The 21743-nt window shown below is 44.2% G+C and overlaps 2 protein-coding genes across 2 annotated transcripts in view; one reads left to right on the top strand and one right to left on the bottom strand.

Moving 5' to 3' along the window:
• The window catches only part of LOC127570904 (Golgi reassembly-stacking protein 1-like), a 30938-nt gene extending 30432 nt beyond the window's left edge, over window positions 1-506 (bottom strand). Inside the window, exon 1 of the mRNA XM_052016825.1 lies at window positions 362-506. Coding sequence (XP_051872785.1) covers window positions 362-424 — 63 coding nt within the window. The 5' untranslated portion in view covers window positions 425-506. The remainder of the gene's footprint in view (window positions 1-361) is intronic.
• A 1323-nt stretch (window positions 507-1829) lies between these two features.
• The window catches only part of LOC127570500 (tetratricopeptide repeat protein 21B-like), a 71047-nt gene continuing 51133 nt past the window's right edge, over window positions 1830-21743 (top strand). The window contains exons 1-7 of the mRNA XM_052016137.1: window positions 1830-1860; window positions 5883-6002; window positions 7897-8007; window positions 12470-12636; window positions 14406-14534; window positions 17351-17508; window positions 19927-20011. Coding sequence (XP_051872097.1) covers window positions 1830-1860; window positions 5883-6002; window positions 7897-8007; window positions 12470-12636; window positions 14406-14534; window positions 17351-17508; window positions 19927-20011 — 801 coding nt within the window. The remainder of the gene's footprint in view (window positions 1861-5882; window positions 6003-7896; window positions 8008-12469; window positions 12637-14405; window positions 14535-17350; window positions 17509-19926; window positions 20012-21743) is intronic.

Raw genomic sequence — 21743 nt, 5'->3', positions numbered from 1 at the left:
GGGGAGGGGGGAGGGAAGGGAGGGAGGGGGGAGGGGGGGGAGGGGGGAGAGGAAGGAGGGGGGAGAGGAAGGAGGGGGGGAGAGGAAGGAGGGGGGGAGAGGAAGGGGGGGAGGGGGGGAGAGGAAGGGGGGGGAGGGGGGGAGAGGAAGGAGGGGGGGGAGGGGGGAGAGGAAGGGGGGAGGGGGGGAGGGGGGGAGAGGAAGGAGGGGGGGAGGGGGGGGAGAGGAAGGAGGGGGGGGAAGGGGCGCTCTGGGACCCCGGCACCCGATATGCTGTAGCCCGGCCTCTGTCAGCTGCCACGCCGGCACTCCCCGTACCCCGGCCCCCCCAGGGTCCCGCCCCCGCGCCACGCTCACTCACTCCGTGTACGTGGAAGCCCTCGTTGCCCCCGCTGGGGATGTCGGTGCTCTGAGAACCGCCCATCGCCCCCTCGGTTCCCCGGGTTCCGCGCTGCCAGCCGCAGCTTCACCGAGAGACGGAGCGCTCCTCCCGCGGCAGCGCCCCCTCCCGCCGCCTCGGACCCTCCCGCGGCAGCGCCCCCTCCCGCCGCCTCGGACCCTCCCGCGGCAGCGCCCCCTCCCGCCGCCTCGGACCCTCCCGCGGCAGCGCCCCCTCCCGCCGCCTCGGACCCTCCCGCGGCAGCGCCCCCTCCCGCCGCCTCGGACCCTCCCGCGGCAGCGCCCCCTCCCTCCTTGCCCTCCACGCACTCTCCTGACAGTCCTCTCGCTCTCTCTCTCTCTCAACACCGTGAGAATTTTATTTTTTTTGACTCGCCACCTCTGAGTTTTCCTCCCACTTTTGTTTCCTGGATCGTAAGTGCAGCATCTGATTGTAGATACCCAGATTGTTTGGCTATGTTTTGCCCTCAAAGACTCGAAGACTCTGATGTTTATGTAATTTTTTTGCTCCATATTTAAATTTTTATTTTTATTTTCCCTCTCATTCCCTCCAGAATATCCCCAAACCTCCCTCTGAGACGCAGCTTCCTTCTAACCAGCAATCAGAAACCTGGGTTTCAGCGGTAACTGAAGGACACAGCCAATGCGTTTGATTTTCTCGTTGTCAAACCATCATAGACTGCAGTTCTGATGAAAACTCATCGCCCTGAACTGTTAACCTGGTTTCATTAATTTTCACAGATGTTGTCCGAGTCGGAGTGTTGATGGTTCTTGGCTTCAACTAAATGAAACGTTGTATGTGGCTGCACAAAAAAAGACAAAAACTGTTTTGTACAAAAGCAAAATACAGTGGATGCTGGAAAACTGAAATCAAAATGCACAGAAAACGCTCAGAAGCAGTCCATATTTTAGCTTTCAGACATTCATTTATTTCGCTTTTTTGAAAAAAAAGTTTGGAGTTCAGGCGTGAGATTGCAGATTTTTTTTACATAATTCAGTTGAAAAGAAAGAACGATTTAATACTGAGCATCAGAGGAGAACAAAAAATAACGTTAGAAAATATAATTTCTCTGACACAACGACAGGGCACGTAACCTGGTTCCAAAAACATCCAGTTGGTTTCAAAAAGTTTTCAAAAGTTTCCCAGCGGCCGGGCCCTCTGCCGCCCTCTGCCGGGAGACAATGGAGTGACGTGGCAACGCAGCTGAGTCGCAACAGCTGGAGAGGCCGCCGATTGTCCCGCAGACTGCAGGCAAGAGGCAGCTTCTGGGCGCTGCTTCATAACATGTCCAATAATTTACGTCGTTACTGCAGCATCTTCTTTCTGACGTTAATCATACTTACAATTATTATTTATTATTTTTTCTTTTTTCTTTTCTTTTTCTAACCGCAGGAATTAAAGGCGAGGCACCCACTGTCTCACCTCAACCATGGCTGCTAGAGAGTCCATCACTCTGGTATGTTCGACAAGCATTGTTTAAATAAAAATTAATAATTTGATTTTTATTCAGTATGGTTATACTACAATCAGATACACCTTAAGTGTATTTTTTCTCATTAGATCAATTATGTCCTGTTTATCTTCACAAGGACGTTACTGGGACTGAAGGGCTTGAGTTACAAGGAGAGACTGGGTAGGTTGGGACTGTTTTCTCTGGAGCAAAGGAGGCTGAGGGGTGACCTTATGGAGGTTTATAAAATCATGAGGGGCATAGCTAAAGTGGATGGTCACAGTCCTTTCTCCCCAGGGTAGGGGAGTCTAAAACTAGAGGAGATAAGTTTAAGGTGAGAGGGGACCTGAGGGGCAAGTTTTTCACATAGAGGATGGAGGGTATATAGAATGGGATGCCAGAGGAAGTGGTGCAGGTGAGTACAATTACAATGTTTAAAAGATGCTTAGACAGGTACATGGCTAGGAAAGGTTTAGAGGGATATGGACCAAATGCAGGCAAATGGGGACTAGTTCTGGTTGACAACTTGGTTGGCAAGGACGTATTGGGTTGGAGGCTTGTTTCCATGCTTCATAACTCTGACTTTTTTGCAATTAGTTGCTTCTGGCTCCTTGTCTCTCCCCATAACTGAAATGTGCCATCCATAAGATATAGGAGCAGAATTAGGCCATTCGGCCCATTGAGTCTGCTCTGCCATTCAATAGAACCATAGAACAATACAGCACAGAAAACAGGCCATTCGACCCTTCTAGTCTGGGTGATTTCTTTAAACCCCACTCTTCCGCCTTCTCCTCATAACCTTAACCCCTTACCAATCGACAACCTATCAATCTCTGCCTTAAATGCATCCAGTGACGTCCTCCACTGCCCTCTGTGGCAATGAATTCAACAGATTCACCACCCTCTGGCTGAAGAAATTCCTCCTCATCTCAGTTTTAAATGGATGTCCCTTTATTCTGAGGCTGTGCCCTCAGATCCTAGACTCTCCTACTCGGATGCTGCCATCCCAGGCAACATCCTGGTGGATCTCCTCTGCACGCTCCCCAGTGCTATCACATCTTTCCTATAGTGTGATGACCAGAACTGCACACAGCACTCCAGCTGACGTATGACCAATGTTTTATGAAGTTGGAGCATAACCTCCCTGCTGCTGTAATCAATGCCCTGGCTAATATACCCCGTATGCCGTTCCTAACCACATTATCTACCCACGCTGCCACCTTCAAGGATCTTTGGACTTGTACATCAAGGTCCCTCTGTTCCTCACTACTCCCTCAGATCCTACCAATTGCCTATCTAAGACTGTGACCCCTGGTTTCAGGCTTCAGCCAGGAAAGCCCCATCTACTCTGTTGAGCCCTGTAATAATTTTGTATGTTTCAATGAGGTCACCTCTCATTCTTTTAAACTTTGGAAAGTACAGGCCTTGCCTACTCAATCTCTCCTCGTATGATAAACCTGCCATCCCGGGAATCAACCTGGTGAATTTTAATTTCCATTGCAATTAAATCCCTTTATAGGTGAGGAAACCAAAACTGTAGAAGTCTCACCAAGGTGCTGTATGATTGCTGTAAGATATCTTTACCCTTGTACTCAATTTCTCTTGCAAGAAGGGCCGACATGTCACTTACCTTGGAGACACACTAGTCTGCAGATGCTGGAATCTGGAGCAACAAACAATCTGCTGGAGAAACCCAGCGAGCCAGGCAGTATCTATTGAGGGAAATGGGCAGTCACTGTTTTGGGGCTGAGACCCTTCATCTGGACCAGACATATCATTGGCTACTGTACTACATGTTGGCTTTCCCTGTATAAGGATACCCAGTCATAGGATCATACAGCATGGAAAAAGGCCCTTTGGCACATATGTAACCATGCTGACCAAGATGTACACTCTAGCTAATCCCATTTCCCAGGACTTGGCCCATATCCCTCTCAACTTTTGTCATCCATGTACCTGTCCCTATAATTCTTAAATGTATCTAATGTACCTGCCTCAACCACTTCCTCTGGCAGCTGGTTCCATATATCTACCGCCCGCTGTGTGTAAAATAAAATGTCCCTCAGGTTCTTATTAAACCTTTCTCCTCTAACCTTAAAACTATGTTCTTTAGTTTTCAATTCCCCAACCCTGGTAAAAAGACCGCTCACCCTATCTATGCCCCTTATGATTTTATATACCTCTTACTCCTCAGTTTCCTACGCTCCATGGAGGCCCAGCTTGTCTAACCTCTCCCTATAATTCAGTCCCTCGAGTCCTGGCAACATCCTTGTAAGTATTTTTTTGCAAACCTTTCCAGTTTAATTACATCCAAAGTCAAGTTTATTGTCATCTGCACAAGTACATGTATGTACAAGTGCAATGAAAACCTTACTTGCAGCAGCATCACAGGCACATAGCATCACATAAGCAACATTCACAATGACAGGGTGAACAAAACTGAACACAGTACTCCAAAGTGTGGCCTCACCAACATCTTGTACAATTGCAACACAACCTCCCAACTTCTATATTCAATACCCTGACTGATGAAGGCCAGCGTGCCAAAAACCTTCTTCACCACCCTATCTACCTGTGACTCCATCTATGCATCTGTACTCCAAGGACCCTCTGTTCTTCAACAGTACCCAGGGCCTTTCCGTTCAATGTAAAAGTCTGACCTTGATTTGTCCTTCCAAAACGTAACAGTTCGCACTTAACTGAATTAAATTCCATTTGTCATTCTTCAGCCCACCTGCCCAGCCGATCAAAATCCTGCTGCAATTCCTGATGTTCCTCTTCAATGTCTAAGGGACCACCTATTTTAGTGTTATCTGCAAACTTACTGACTATTTCTTGTATATTCTCATCCAAATCGTTAATATAGATGACACACAACAATGGGCCCAGCACCGACCCCTGGGGCACACTACTAGTCACAGACCTCCAGTCTGAGAAACAACCTTCCACCATCACCCTCTATCTGCTACCGTCCAGCCAATTTTGTATCCAATTAGCCAACTCTCCTTGGAAGCCATGTGATCCAACTTTCAAGAGCAGCCTACCATGCGCAACCTTATCAAAAGCCTTACTGAAATCCACATATACTACATCTACCACCCTCCCCTCGTCAACCTTCCTCTTCACTTCATCAGAAAGCTCAATCAAAGTCGTACAACAAGATCTCCCATGCAGGAAGCCATGCTGGCTACCCTTTAATCAACCCCTACCTTTCCAAATGTAAGTACATCTTATCCCACAGAATGCTTTCCAGCATCTTATCTACCACGGATGTTAGGTTAATGGGTCTATAATTAACGGGTCTATAATTAACAGGTCTATCCCTTCTTAAATGAAGTCTCTTCGAGCATAAACATTTTCCAATCTTACGCTATTTAAAAAAGTACTTCTCATTTCTGTTTTATCCCTATCGGAATGGATGACCTCACATTTTTCCACACTGTACTCCATCTGCTCTCACACTCTGTCTATAATCCCCCTGAACCCTTATTGCATCCTCATCGCTTCTCACCTTCCCACTTAGTTTCCTGTTATCCCCAAATTATTTTCTGCTGACGTTGGTAGTTGGTTTATTATTGTCACGTGTACTGAGATACAGTGAAAAGCTTTTGTTTGCTTGCCATCCAGACAGATCATTCCAGACGTAAGTACATCGAAGTAGTAAAAAGGAAAACAAGAATGCAGAATATAGTGTTACAGCTACAGAGAAAGTGCACTGCAGGTAGACAATAAGGTGCAAGGGCCATGACGAGGTAGATTGAGAGATTAAGAATTCATCTTTAAAAGTTATACTATGTTCTCCCCATTGGGGAATTGAACCCCAGTCTCCCACATGACTGACAAGGATATTAACCATTATACTAACAAGGACTTGATGTATCTAGAGAGCAATGTAGCTTCTGAGCAATTCACTGAAAATTATGTCACAGGAAATTATGTCATGTTTCACGTACCATTCGGAGCACAATTGCACTTGGAATATTCATAATATTTGGACATATTTTCCTGTGCTTTTATTTCAGGCCTCGGTAGCTTACTACTGTCAAGAAAAGTATTTCAACCACGTGCTAAATGTTGCTGTAGAAGGGCTGAAGATGTGCTGTGATGATCCTGTGCTGCTTTTCTTCAAAGCTTTTGCAAATTTAATGGAAGGTAATGGTGAATAATCTAACTTTCTATGAAGGCATAAGGAATAGGAGCAGGAGTAGGCTATCTTGTCCTTCAAGCCTGCTCTGCCATTCATCAAGATCATGGCTGATTGTCTACCACAGTTCCAACCTCCTGCACTATATACCTCGATTTCCATAATATCTATGCTTTGGATAAGATCAGTGACTGAGCTTCCACAACTCTCTGAGGTAGAGAATTTACCAAGATTTGCCACCTTCTGAGTGAAGTTGTTCCTCACCTCAGTCTTAAAGATCACATATCTTACCTCTTCTGAGACTGTGATCCTTGGTCCTAGAGCTGGTCTTGAAGGTCAGAAGGGCTGAGATGTCATCCAGTCTGGACAACTGGAGGGAAGCTGATTTACACAGTGGGGGGGGGGGGGCTCCCTATGCTTGACTTTGAGGATGTAGAGAAGCAGGTGGCCTTCCTTGGTGGGACTCTGGTTGTTTCTGTGAGATCTGCCTTCCAGCTGACACTGCACATTCATGTATATCAGTCATGGCTTGACACTGCAGTCCACACTATTCCACAGTGCTCGAGTTGGATCCCGAGGTCCTTAAGCCATTGTATCAATGCAAGTGTTCCTTGAAAGGTGCTCCATTTCCCAGTAACTAAACATCTTGATGATGGAAGCATGTTCTTGTCACAGTTTGTTCTGGGTTTCCACCTGACATGTCCTTCCATCTGCGGGGCAACCTGATGCATTATGAAATCGGTATTCTGCTCCATAATATTTTACTCAAGGAAGAAAGACTTGGTGTAACTTGGGATGTCACAAAGCACTTTACAGGCCATGACGTACTTCTGTCATTCTTGTGATGTGGGAAATGTTTCTTCAATTGCCTGCAAGCAATTGAGAACAGAGGGACCTAGGAGTACAAGTATATGGCTCCCTGAAAGTGGTGTCACAGGTAGACAGGGTGGTGAAGAAGGCTTTTGGCACGCTGGCCTTCATCGGTCAGGGTATTGAGTATAGAAGTCGGGATGTTACGTTGCAGTTGTACAAGATGTTGGAGAGGCTGCATTTGGAACATTGTGTTTGGTTTTGGTCACCCTGCTATAGGAAAGATGCCGTTAAGCTGGAAAGAATTCAGAGGAGATTTATGAGGATGTTGCTTGAGGGACTGAGTTATGGAAAGAGGTTGAGCAGGTTGGGACTTTTTTCATTGAAATGTAGAGAATGAGGGGTAATTTTATGGAGGTGTATAAAATTATGAGGGGCATAGATAGGCTCAATACGCACAGTCTTTTTCCCAAGGTTGGGGAATCAAGAACTAGAATGCATAGGTTTAAGGTGAGAGGGGGGAGATTTAAAAGGAATCTGAGGGGCAACTTTTTCATGCAGAGGGTGGTCAGTATATGAAATGAACTGCCAGAGGAAGTGGTTGAGGCAGATACATCAACAACATTTAATAAGTACTTGGACAAGTACATGGATAGGAAAGGTTTAGAGGGTTATGGACCAAACGAGGGCAAGTGGGACCAGCTTAGATGGGAATCTTGGTGGGCTGGACTGGTTGGGCCCAAGGTATGACTATAACTCTAAGCCGCAGACCTGTCGGTGAGATTCGGTGACTGAGACCTCTGAATGCTATATCAGTGTTACTTTGCCTGATTTTTAACACCTGATTACAGATAAATAGATTGATGTATTATCTGAACACAGCACTCAAGAGACAGTAGGTCTGACAACACAGTGCTGCACTGAAGTGTCAATCTAAATTATGTACCGACGTCCAACAGGAGACTGCCAATTAGACCAAGTGCTAACTGTGGACATTTTGATGCTGCAGTGAATCTATGAGGGACTTGTTAACCAGTGTGAATGTATTTACTGTGTATTCTGTTCTTAAATGTGTTCCACTGCCTCTTGCAGGTCGTATCCAAGAAGCCATCAGAGACCTCGAGGCAATCAGGGACAAGCAAGATGTGACATTATGCTCAATTATTGCTCTCATTCATGCCCACAGAAAGAGCTCGGTAATTGGTAGGTGCTTCAAGATTCATTGCGTATTCATTTAACCCCACCTACACTGAACTGTCAATAGAATCCAAAATAAATATGGGCAGGCAAGGAGAAGTTGAAATACTGGATTCACTGATTAAATCACCTTTCTGGAGAAATGGGTAGAAAGCTACCTCTTGAATCTTGATTACTTCAGTGGTTTTCCCCTGTAGCTTTTAGGCATAATTTAATTACCCCTCTGTAATATTATCTGTGGTATTTTATTGATTACCTAATGTGAATGGTGAATTAAGAACAGTGGCATTATATCACATTACATATAATGCAGTGCTCACAGCTAGGGAACACTCATGCTTAACTGGATAGGGATGGGGGAGCACAGTGATGCAGTTAGTAGAACTGCTGCTTTGTGACTTCAGTGACCCGGGTTTGGTCCTGACATCGGTGCTTTATGTGTGGAGTTTGCACAATCTCCCTGTGGCTACATAGGTTTCCTCTGGGTGCTCGTTTCCTCCCATTTCCCAAAGGGCTGGTAGGTTAATTGGCCACTGTAAATTTATAGGTGAGTGATAGAATCTGGGGGGAGTTGACGGGAATAGAGTTGTAGTCGTAGAGTCATACAGCACAGAAACGGCCCTTCAGCCCATCATGTCTGTGCTGACCATCAGGTACCTATGTATACTATTCTCAGGACTAGGTTTGTAGGTTTGCGATTCAAGTGCTCATCCAGATGCTTCCTGTGTGTTGTGAGAATACCTGCCTCCACCATCTTCTCAATGGCAATTAGGAAATAAGCAAAAACAAATTAATATTTAAAAAATCCATTCCTATCTTTTCTGATTGCAGTCCAGCAATGCCGCCATTCAAAAATTCTCATGAGGGAGAATGGGCTTTAGAGGGATATGGGCCAAACATGGGCAAATGGGACTAGCTTTAGTGGGAACCTTGGTCAGCATGGATGAATTAGGGTGAAGGGCCTGTTTCTTTGCTGTATTACTTTGTGTGTGTTTTCAATTCCTTGCAGGGTCTGGTTCCCCACACTCTCTATAACCTCCCACAGTTTTCCAAGATCTGTGGGTGCTTTTTGTTCAGGTCTCTTGGGCTTCATTTGCCAATATCCTAATCTCTAGAATCTCCTTCCTCCATTCCTGCCTCCCCCATCCTGCTTTAAAAAAATACAGCTTTTGATTAAGCTCTTATGTAATACAATGTACCCCCGCATTATGGCCATTCTGGTAACAGAAACTCGCTCTTAGAGAATTTACAAATCATTACCAAAAAATTTGAGACACGGAATACAAATTCACTCTTATGGAATTTATGTGAAAAATATAAACAAGCAAACAAACGAACACAAAATGTATTCAGAGAACTGAACTGGTTCGCAGTGGGAGGCCACTTAAGGGATTTGCTTTGGAAACTGATGAGGCAATCTATTCTTTTGATATTTAAGTGAGTCAAATTCATTCTTAAAGGATCGCTGCATTAATGGGACAGCATTTTTCAATTTCCTCAGATAAAATGGCATTTGACTCTGTTTACTTCATGTTCATGACTTTGTTATGGATGGTGGATTGGTTCAGAATCTTATAGAACATAGAACATCACAGCACAGTACAGGCTCTTCGGCACCGACCTCTGGATAGAATACGCTCCATCTACAACCATCCTCTGTCTTCTATGGACAAGCCAATTCTGAATCCACACAGCCAAGTTTCCCTGGATCCCATGCCTCCTGACTTTCTGAATGAGCATCCATGAGGAACCTTATCAAACGCCTTACTAAAATCCATGTACACCACACCCACTGCTCTAGCTTCACTAATGTGCTTTGTCACATCTTCAAATAATTAAATCAGGCTTGTGAGGCACGACCTGCCCCTCACAAAACCATGCTGATTGTCCCTCACAAAGCCATGCTGATTGCCTGTGCTTCTCCAAATACTCATAAACCCTGTCTGTAAGAATCTTCTCCAGTAATTTTCCCACCACTGAAGTAAGACTCACTGGTCTGTAATTCCCAGGGTTGTCCCTACTCCCTTTCTTGAACAAAGGAACAACATTTGCCACCCTCCAATCATCTGGCACTACTCCTGTGGCCAGTGAGGATGCAAAGATCATCGCCAAAGGTGCAGCAATCTCTTCCCTAGCTTCCCGTAATAACCTTGGATATATCTTGTCCGGCCCTGGTGACTTATCTATCCTAATGTTTTTCAGAAGTTCCAGCACATCCTCTTTCCTCACATTGACATGCCCTAGCGTATCAGCTTGTCATATGCCATCCTCACAAACGTCAAGGTCTCTCTCTCTGGTGAATACAGAAGCAAAGTATTCATTAAGGACCTCCCCTACCTCTCCTGACCCCAGGCACATGTTTCCTCTCTTATCCCTGATCGGTCCTACCCTCACTCTAGTCATCCTTCTATTCTTCACATACATGTGGAACGCCTTGGGGTTTTCCTTAATCCTACTCACCAAGGACTTCTCATGCCCCCTTCTAGCTCTTCTAAGTCCATTCTTAAGCTCCTTCCTGACTACCTTGTAACTCCCCAGAGCCCTGTCTGATCCATTCCTTCTAAACCTCAGGTAAGCTTCTTTCTTCCTTTTGACAAAATATTCTACACCTCTTGTCAACCATGGTTCCTTCACTCAACCATCCTTACCCTGCCTCAATGGGACAAAACTATCCATAACCCCATGCAAGTACTCCTTAATCTCCACACTTCTGTTGTGTACTTCCTCAAGAACATCTGTTCCCAATTTACACTCTCAAAAGTTTCTGCCTAATAGCATCATAATTCCCCCTCCCCCAATCAAATACTTTCCCATATTGTCCACTCCTATCCCTCTCCAAGGCTATGGTAAAGGTCAAGGATTTATGGTCACTGTCTCCAAAATGCTCTCCCACCGAGAGATCTGAAACCTGATCAGGCTTATTGCCTAGTACCAAGTCCAGTATACGGCCTCTCCTCTAGTCAGCCTGTCCACATTGTCAGGAATCCCTCCCGGATACACCTAACAAACTCTGTCCCCTCTATCCCCTTCACACTGAGGAGGTGCCAATCAATATTAGGGAAGCTGAAATCACCCATGACAACAACCCTGTTACTTCTGCACCTTTCCAAAATCTGCCTCTCGATCTGCTCCTCAGTGTCTCTGCTGCTATTAGAGGGTCTGTAGAATACTCCCAATAGAGTGATCACTCCATTCCTGTTTCTGACTTTCACCCTCACTGACTCAGTAGACGATCTCTCCAGGACATCCTCCCTTTCTACAGCTGTGATACTGTCCCTGATCAGCAAAGCCACCCCCCACCTCTTTTACCTCTGTCCCTGTCCCTTTTGAAACATCTAAACCCTGGAATATCCAGCAGCCATTCCTGCCCTTGTGACAGCCAAGTCTCTGCAATGGCCATAATGTCGTAGTTCCATGTACTGACCCATGCTCTGAGTTCTTATTCCTGATACTTCTTGCATTAAAGTAGACACACTTCATCCCATCCAACTGACTGCAATTTTGCCCTTTCAACTTATCCTTCCTTACAGTCTTTCACAGCATTGGCATTAACTAAAATATATGCTGTAGTTTATGCATATTGATAAAATGAGTGTCTTAAGGTTTTCATTGGTTTTATGCAGAATGGAAAAAGAAGTTACTGTCTCTTAATCTTCCTCCCCAAGCAAACAAACTCAAACCACTTTGTAAGTTTCATTTATAATACTGCTTTAAAAAAAATTACAACTATCAGTTGATCTGTTTTCCACCAACTCTGTTACGTGGTACTGAGTTACAGTTCTCACCTTTCAGTAAACCGATCAACTAATAGCTTGTATTCATTGGGTACAGAGCAGGAGACCACTTAAGAGACTTGCTTTGGAAACTGACAAGGCAGTCTCTTCTGTTGACACTAGTACAATGATACCTTATCAAATAATGTAACATCCATTACTGGTTAGTTTTTTTAAATTCTCTTCTGCCTAAAATGCAATCAGAAATCTCTTGCCTATAGACTGCACATCCTCAGGGTCTTTACTGTTAAGAGGAAAACTTCCCATAGGAACACATCTCCTTTAATAACATGGGATTCAATGGGGGATAAAAAAGGGTTTGTGTTACAGAAAATTGCAATACAGTTTTCTAGGTACACAGCTCCTCCATAATGCAGTGGTTCACTGCATGTCATTTTAGGGGCCTTGTGTGAAATGTTTGACAATGACTCCAGCAAGGTACTACAGGATGTTTTACCACATCAAGGAACAATGTAAATACACCTTGTTTTTATTTGTTATATAAGTAATTTTCACAGTGGGATGGAAATTTATCCTCGTTTGCATTCTGAAATTCAGTTTCATTGAAGACTGAGGAATTGAATTTCAATTGTCACTACATTGTCTGTTTAGCAAGTGTAAACAAAGAGAAATTTGTACCCCAAAATGTTATTTCCTGCTGTTAACATAATTAACAGGCGTATTGCCTTTCTAAGATCAGGATGCCATTCAGGAACTTGACACAGGGCTCAAAGAGTGCCTTAAAACTGCAGGAGAAAGATCTCTGTATTATGCTGGTGTATCCTTGTGGTTAATGGATCGTCACGAGGAAGCTAGAGACTATTCTGACAGACTGATGAAAATTTCCAATGGATCAAAGGAAGTGAGTATTTATTACAGTGTTTAGATACAACATGCAGATTCTTGTGAACTACCTGAAACATTATCTAAACAATGCGTACCTGGCGAACTGCTACCACACCTCTGTACGTCCCCCTTAATCACGACTCCCTTTTCTACACTTCACTGAATGGCTTATTGCAATATTTTTGTCCATCTACATGAAACACTGGAATAACTAAATGGAACATAAGTTTAACACTGCATTTGAGATAAGGTACCTCTGAGAATGGAGCATTTCCCTCAGCATCCCACCGAAGCATCATTTAAGATCACGGGACTTTTGTAGCACAGGAACAGATCCAGTTGACTGAAATATCTGTGCTGCTAAAAGTCTGGACTCCTGCTGATTCTTGAAGTTAATTGCTACACCACTGGTGGCCATGTTCTAAGCTGTGGAATTCTTTGGAAAAGGTTTTCCTCCTTTCTACTCCTCTTTTACCTTTAAAAATGCTCCTTAAAGTACACCGCTTTGACCACATCATGTGTCCCAGTATCTCCTTAAATGGCTTGGAATTGATTTTGTTTTGGTTTGATAGCACTACAGAGGAGTACCTCGTTGTGTTCTCACTATGGCAGTTCTAGCGCTGTACAGCACAGAAATGGGCCCTTCAGCGCACCACATCCATGATGGTCTTTTCGCTGATTACACTAATCCCATTTGCCTGCATTGGGACCATATCCTCCTATACATTGCCTATTGAAGTGTCTGTCTAAATACCTCTTAAATGTATAAATGAGAGATTGTTGAAGTTAGTGCTGGTGGTCCCAAGTGGGACATCAAGTTCGTAACCCCCTCCTCTGAGGCAGCAGTACTTACGAAGCCCATCTGGGCCATTCCAATTGACAGCAGGGCACAGCCCACTATATTCTTGAGTTATACAGGTGCGAAATGCCCTTAAAGCTTCCTGATCTGTGTTGAGTTAACTGCTTACCGGAGTGGATCCCACAATACAATTTGAAAGAGGAGCCATGGCCTTGGCCAAAGTTCACCCCCCAACCAACATCAACTAAAAAAAATCTAGATTTGATATTATTCCTCCATGTCACCTTGTGCACAAATTCACCGCTATCTTTCCCACATTAGTGCAGTTATTACAATGTTATCTGCTGAAACGTGCTTTGGTGCTCTTTTAGCGGTTAGCGTACTGCTATTACAGTGCCAGAGACCCGGATTCAATTCCGGCCACTGTCTGTAAGGAGTTTGTAACTTCTCCCCATGACTGTGTGGGTTTCCTCCGGGTGCTCCGGTTTCCTCCCACATTCCAAAGACGTATGGGTTAGGAAGTTGTGGGCATGCTATGTTGGCGCCGGAAGCATGGCGACGCTTGCGGGCTACCCTCAGAACACTCTACGCAAAAGATGCATTTCACTGAGTGTTTCGATGTACATATGACTAATAAAGATATCTTATTTTAATATATGTAAAAATGTATTTTTCTTTCTTTAAGTCTATGGAGTTATACAGCACGATGATTGAGGGACTAGTATTGGTCAGGGCACCAGGGATGATTCACTGTTTCAAATATCAGGGGAGCTTTAGTGCCCCCTCCCCTTTCATTGAAAAGACAACGGTTAGGACAGTTCAGCACTCCATCAGTATTGCAAAGCTATACTTTAGGAGCTAATTATGTTTTGTATGTCAGTAAAGCAGAGTAAGAATAACTTACACGTGCATGCCTGCCATGAATTGAATTGAGTCAGCGATCCCAAAACAATAATTAAGGAGTTTTTGTTTCATAATGCTGCTAGACTTTAATACTTAAAGGATGGATAGAACTAACCAGCAAGAGTAGCAAGAGTGGGAATTTAAAGAAGGCCATCGCTTACCTCGAAGGAGGACTGCAGAATTCAAAAGATGCCTTTGGTCTGATGGGAAAGGTGAGCTGTTAACCTCCGAAGTTGTGACTTATAACTTGGTGAATTTCCTCCCTTGTGGCAGTGGGTTGTACCATGTGTGTGGTGCCTTAGCAACAGGTTTGTGTCTCAGTAGCACTTTTTGAGTTTGTCTCAGACATCCCAAAGTATTTCCCAGCTAATGAATCACCTTTTAAGGACAAGGGAAAATGCAGCATGCTTTTGCAAGAGGCAAGGCTCAAATAGTGGGGTGAATGATTAGTTAACACACTCTGGACGCGTTAGTCAGGCAAGGGATGGATGCTAGTAAGGATACTGGGGAAACTGCCCACTCTTCAGATACCTATTCTGGAATAAGTTTGCATCCACCTAAACTGCTGGTGCAGACCTGACAATTCAGGTGGATACAAACTATTCAGCTCAGAATCAGAATCAGGTTTATTATCACTGACATATGTTGTGAAATTTGTTGTTTTGCAGCAGCAGTACGGTGCAAAACATAAAAATTACTATAAATTACAAAAATAAATAAATAGTGCAGGAGAGGAATAATGAGGTAGTGTCCATGGGTTCATGGACCATTCAGAAATCTGATGGCGGAGGGGAAGATGCTGTTCCTAAAACATTGAGTGTGGGTCTTCAGGCTCCTCTACCTCCTCCCTGATGGTAGTAACGCAAACAGGTCATGTCCCAGATAGTGAGGGTCCCTAATGATGGATGCTGCCTTCTTGAGGCACCGCCTCTTGAAGATGTCCTCATTGGCGGGGAGGGTTGTGCCCTTGATGGAGCTGGCTGAGTCTACAACCCTCTGGAGTCTCTTGCGATCCTGTGCATTGGAGCCTCCATACCAGGCGGTGATGCAACCAGCCAGAATGCTCTCCATCTTACATCTGTAGAAATTTGCAAGTCCTTGGTGACATACCAAATCTCCTCAAACTCCTAACAATGTAGAGTCGCTGGCGTGCCTTATTCACGATTGCATCAATGTGTTGGGCCCAAGATAGATCCTCTGAGATATTGACACCAAGGAACTTGAAGGTGCTCACCCTTTCCACCGCTGACTCCTCAATGAGGACTGGTGTGTGTTCTCCCCCTTTCTGAAGTCCACAATCAATCCTTGGTCATGCTGACATTGAGTGCGAGGTTGTTGTTAGAATACCACTCAACCAGCTGATATACCTCACTCCTCTTAAATAAGAGATTATCTCTTATTTGACAGTAGATCCCGAAAGTAGGGCACATTTTTTTTCCTATTACACTGAAACACCAGCCTAATTTTTAGGCTAAATTTCCACAAACCCACAGCCACTATTTTTTGCTAGACTCAAGAGTAGACATCTACAGGGTCTTCCTATCATGGTTTGGCTGTGCACAGACCCCATTAGTTGGGAATCTTTGTTTTTAACAAATGTTTTTTCTTCATTTTCAACCACCCCTTTATTTTCGTGTTGTCGCAGAGACCACAGCAATAAATTACAGATCACCCCCTGTCCTCACCCTCATCTAATTTAAGATGATTAAAGGATTCGATCCTCTCCTCTGCTGGGAGAGTCCAGAGCAAAGGACATTAAAATGGGAGAGACATAAGGAAGTAGTTCTACATGAAGGGAGGAAAGCTATTGAAGCTTGTTGGACCAAGTGATTAAGTGAGATGAAACTATGTTGGATTAAATTGAATTAAGATACAAATCATCTACAACCTAATTGGATGACGGAGCACTTTGAAGGGCTGAATGGCCTTCTCTCTCCCCAACGTAACGGGCTGGGGTAATCATATCATTCACATTTCCCATCTCACACTCATGACTGTGGCTAAGCACAGCTCAAATGCTATCTATAAATTCACCGATGATATCACTGTTGTTGGTAAAATCTCAGATGGTGACGAGGAGGTGAATAGGAGTGAGATAGATCGGCTGGTTGAGTGGCATCGCAACAACTACCTTGCACTCAATTTCAGCAAGACCGAGGAATTAATTGTGGACTTAAGGAAGGGGAAGTTGGGAAAGCATACACCAGTCCTCACTGAGGGGTCAGTGGTGAAAAGGGTGAGCATCTTCAAGTTCCTGGGCATCAACATCTTGTAGATCTATCCTGGGCCCAACGCAACACAAATCATGAAGAAGGCACGCCAGTGGCTCTACTTTGTTAGGAGTTTGAGGAGATCTGGTATGTCACCAAAGACTCTTGAAAATTTCTGTAGATTAACGGCGGAGAGCATTCTGACTGGTTGCATCACCGCCTAGTATGGAGGCTCCAATGCACAGGATCGCAAGAGGCTGTAGAGGGTTGTAGACTCAGCCAGCTCTATTACAGGCACAACCCTCCCTGCCATTGAGGACATCTTCAAGAGCCAGTGCCTCAAGAAGGTAGCGCCCATCACTAAGGACCCTCAGCATCCGGGACATGCCCTCTTCTCATTACTACCATCGGGGAGGAGGTACAGGAGTCTTAAGACCCACGCTCAATGATTTAGGAACAGCTTCTTCCCCTCCGCCATCAGATTTCTGAATGGTCCGTGAACACTATCTCATTATTCCCTTTTTAGCACTATTTATTTATTTGTAATTTATAGTAATTTTTGTTTCTTTGCACTGTACTACTGCTGAAAAGCAACAAATTTCATGTCATATATGTCAGTGATAATAAACCTGAATCTGGTTCCGATGTCAACCAATATGCTATGCACTAATCACGTTACCAGATAATGAACCTGAATTTCACACATTCCTGCGTGTTAATTGGAGTGGTTGCTTAGGATATTCTGTTGCCATAATCTTTAAATTTTGCATCACCATTGCCCCCTCCCTATCCCCTTCCACCCAATCTCTGATCCATAGGTCTGTTACCTTCAGAAGAAGCAGAATTTCCTGGTTGGCCTGGAAACAGTCAACCAGATTGTTGCCACCAACCCTACATTCTTGCCAGCACTCATTCTGAAGATGAAACTGTTTTTAGCTCAGAACAACTGGGACCAGACCTTGGAAGCAGCAAAAAGGTAAGTGTAAAGGAGGGCTATTTAATTTTACTGATGTATGCCAAAGCGCAAGTACAGCAGGGCACAGATTAATGCTCAGCATAATTTAAATAATATAAGGTTAAATTAAGATGTGCATTATCTGTGCTCTGCAGTATATGTATGTTTATTTTATTTCAAAATCCTTTTGTCCTCGTTATCTGCAGACTTACTATGTACTCACAAGGTCTGCCCAAGGCTCCACTTGAGGTTTGTTCCAGAACCACCAATAGAGCAGGAACAGGTACCTGTACTGGTGAGGGCAGTCCGGAGTGTGGGCTGAGTGAGTGACCGGAGTCAGGGTCTGGACTGTGATCTAGATGTCTGGACAGCCCTGGGGTCCAGAGTGTGGGACAGATATGTGCTGGAACTCGGGTATGGAGTGCGGACCGGCTGTGCGGCCAGGACCAGGGTCAAGACTGAGGACTGGGTGTGTGGCTGGAGCCAAGATCCAGAGCGTGGGCCAGATGTGTGGCTGGAGCCAGGCGTTGGAATGTTTATATATTTCAGAATGTTTTGACAAGATGAAACACTTATATTACAAGCTGTTATATTCTTGGGGGCATCATTGCCAGCAGCCTCAGTGGTATCCACGTCTTTCTGTTTACTGCAGGAAGTCCACGTCAATATCCCTCGCAAATAATGAAGACTTATTTAAAGATTTCTCTGTGGCTTCACTACTTTCTACTTTCAAGCTCTCCTTCACCCCAGATTGGTCCTGAATTCCACCTCAAGCCCTCCATTCTTGTGAGTCTGAAGCACCACTGTCTTGCTGGAATTTCATAAAACTTTAATTAGGTCACGACTAGAGGGTGGGTGATTTCTGGGCTCCACGCTGCAGGAAGGATACAATAGGCTAGAGAAGGTGTAGAGGAGATTTATGAAGAGATTGCCAGGGCTGGAGAGTTGTAGTTATTAGGAGACATTGTACCAAAGAAAGCAATTACATCCTAGCCAAAGGAAACTGAAGGGAGATTTAATTGAGGTATACATAATTATGACAGGCCTAGGTAGGGTGACAGAGGTCAGTAACTAGGGGGCAAAAGTTTAAATTGATTGGTTTAGGGATTAGAGTAGAGGCAAATGTTTTCACTGGAGGTTTTGAACTCGTTGCTTGAAAAGCTGGCGGAAGCAGAAACCCTTATCACGTTTTAAAACACAACCTGTATGACCACTTGATGAGACCAGAGTATGGACCATAGGCTGAGAAATGGGAATAAGTTTATTGGCTATTTTGGGCTGGTCTGGATATGGGCTGAACAGCTTCCTTCTGTGCCATAAATCTTCATGACTTTTCTTCCCCCATATTTCTAGCTTGGTGTCCAATCTCTAGTGCATTGAGGTGTTTCACCATATCTACAGTGCTCTGTAAATTGTATTATTAACAGTTGCACCAGAACACCAAGATCCTGTTATAATGCATCCACCGTGAAACCCAGAGCAGTGTGACGACCCCCAGGAGGTTCTTTTCCACCCTCTGCTTTCACTGTGGGCTAAATTAGATCACTGTTGATTCCCACTGGGTGATTGCAATTGCAAAATTTCCAACCATGACACGGTTGTAAATAAACCAATAATATGTTATATTAATCCATGAATCAGCTAGTGATGAACAAACTAATAAATATTAATAATACGTTTGAAACAAAACACCTTCTAGCAGTTGTAATCACAATTTTTAGTATATTTATATCAGAAGTGGCAGTGAAATTAGGAAGTATACATGGAGGATCTGTGATAGAACATAGAACAGTAGGCCCTAATGGGGGATAGGCCCTTCGGCCATCGATGTTGTGCTGAACTAATTAAACCAATGACTCCAAATTAACCTAATCCCTCTTCCCTGTACATTGATCATATCCCTGCCTTTTCTGCATATTCATGTGCCTATCTAAGAGTCTCTTAAACGCTCCTCTGCTATCTGCCTCTACCACCACCCCTGGCAGTGCAATCCAGGCCCCAACCACTCTGTGTAAACAAAAATACTTGCCTCGCACATCTCCTTTGTACTTTCCCCTTCTCACCTTAAATATATTCCCTGCAGTACTAAACATTTCAAACCTAGGAAAAAGATACCGGCTGTTTATCTATGCCTCGCATAATTTTATGAACTTCTATAAAATCTCCCCTCAGCCTCTGCCACTCGAGAGAAAACAGCCCCAGCTTGTCCAACCTCTCCGCATAGCACACGTCCTCCAAACCAGGCAGCATCCCGGTAAACCTCCTCTGCACCTTCTCCATAGCCTCCACATCCTTCCTATAATGAGGCAACCAGAAATGAATGCGATACTCTAAATATGGCCTAACCAGAGTTTAATAAAGCTGTATTGGTGAATTTCTGCAAATGGATAGAATAATGAACTGGAATTTGTTCTTCCGTTCTCTCCCCATTAAAACAAGAATTATGCTGAAGGATAACGCCAACGTGGATGCATTGCTGTTCTTGTGTCTCCATACTCTTTCAAAAATGGAAGAAAAATCTGAGGTGGGTTGTTGAAGAACTTCGTCATATTAAATAATGCACATTAAGTAAGGCAGGTTTAGCAGGGTGGAAAAGCACGGAGGAGCTTGTATCCTGAGCTAATAGACAGCGAACTGCATTAATTCATTGTTGCATTAGGTGTTCCAAACAGTGTGGTGATATTGCCAGAGCCTCAGAGGCTAATTTCATATCCCGTGCAAAGTTAGGAATCTAGGCATGGGTCCAACGTTATTTTAAGGTAAGGATATTCCCTTAATAAAATCCAGAGGCTGAGGGATGACCAACCCAAATGATAACCCCACCCTCCCATTTAAGCTGGTACAGATGATGGTAGATATTATCATGGTAGATGATGGTAGATAACCTCTCGTTGTCTTGGTGAAGCAGCCAGCATAATCAAAGACCCCACCCACCCAGGACATTCTCTCTTCTCTCCTCTTCCATCAGGTAGAAGATACAGGTGCCTGAGGGCATGTACCACCAGACTTAAAGACAGCTTCTACCCCACTGTGATAAGACTAAAATGGTTCCCTTATACAGTGAGATGGACTATGACTTCACGATCTACCTTGTTGTGACCTTGCACCTTATTGTACTGCACTTTCTCTGTAGCTGTGACACTTTACTCTTACTGTTACTGTTTTTACCAGTACTACATCAATGCACTTTGTACTAACCCAATGTAACTGCACTGTGTAATGAATTGGCCTGTACGATCGGTATGCAAGACAAGTTTTTCACTGTACCTTGGCACAAATGACAATAATAAACCAATACCAATAATATTATAATGATGACCATAAAGCTGCCCGATTGCAATGAAAACCCACTTGATAGACTTTGGGGAGCCCTAAGACTAATACACTGACTAATAGTGTATGTGACTATTAATGTAATAGACTAATAGGGCACTTAATAAGCCCTAATACACTAAGAGCCCATGGTGTTAGAGGCAAGGTACTAGCATGGATAGAAGATTGGCTGCCAGTGACTAGTGGAGTTCTGCAGGGATCAGTATTGGGACTGCAACTTTTCACTTTATATATTAATGATTTGGATGAAGGAACTGATGGCATTGTGACAAAATAGATGGAGGAATAGGTAGTGATGCAGAGGCATGGAGTCTGTAGAAGGACTTGGACAGGTTGGGAGAATGGGCGTAGAAGTGTCAGATGGGGGTCATGCACTTTGGTAGGAAGAATAATGGTGTCGACTATTTTCTAAATGGGGAGAGAATTCAGAAATCAGAGGCACAAAGGGACTTGGGAGTCCTAGTTCAGGATTCCCTTAAGCTTAACTTGCAGGTTGAGTTGGTAGTAAAGAAGTCAAAGGCGATGTTAGCATTCATTTCGAAAGGACTAGAATATAAAAGCAAGGATGTACTGCTGAGGCTTTATAAGGCATTGGTCAGACTGCATTTGGAATATTGTGAGCAACTTTGGGCCCCGTATCTAAGGAAGGATGTGCTGGCCCTGGAGAGGGTCCAGAGGAGGTTCACAAGAATGATCCCAGGAATTAAAGGCTTAACATACAAGGAGTGTTTGATGTCTCTGGGCCTGTACTCGATGATGTTCAGAAGTATGAGGTAGGATCTCATTGAAACCTACCAAATACTGAAAGGCCTGGATAGAGTGGACGTGGAGAGGATGTTTCCATTAGTAGGAGAGTTCAGGATCAGAGGGCACAGCCTCAGAATAAAGGGACGTCCTTTTAAAAATGACATGAAGAGGAATTT

Source organism: Pristis pectinata, chromosome 5 (genome assembly GCF_009764475.1).
Source record: "Pristis pectinata isolate sPriPec2 chromosome 5, sPriPec2.1.pri, whole genome shotgun sequence".
In the NCBI taxonomy this organism is placed as follows: Eukaryota; Metazoa; Chordata; class Chondrichthyes; order Rhinopristiformes; family Pristidae; genus Pristis; species Pristis pectinata.
This window is presented reverse-complemented; position numbering and strand designations above follow the sequence as displayed.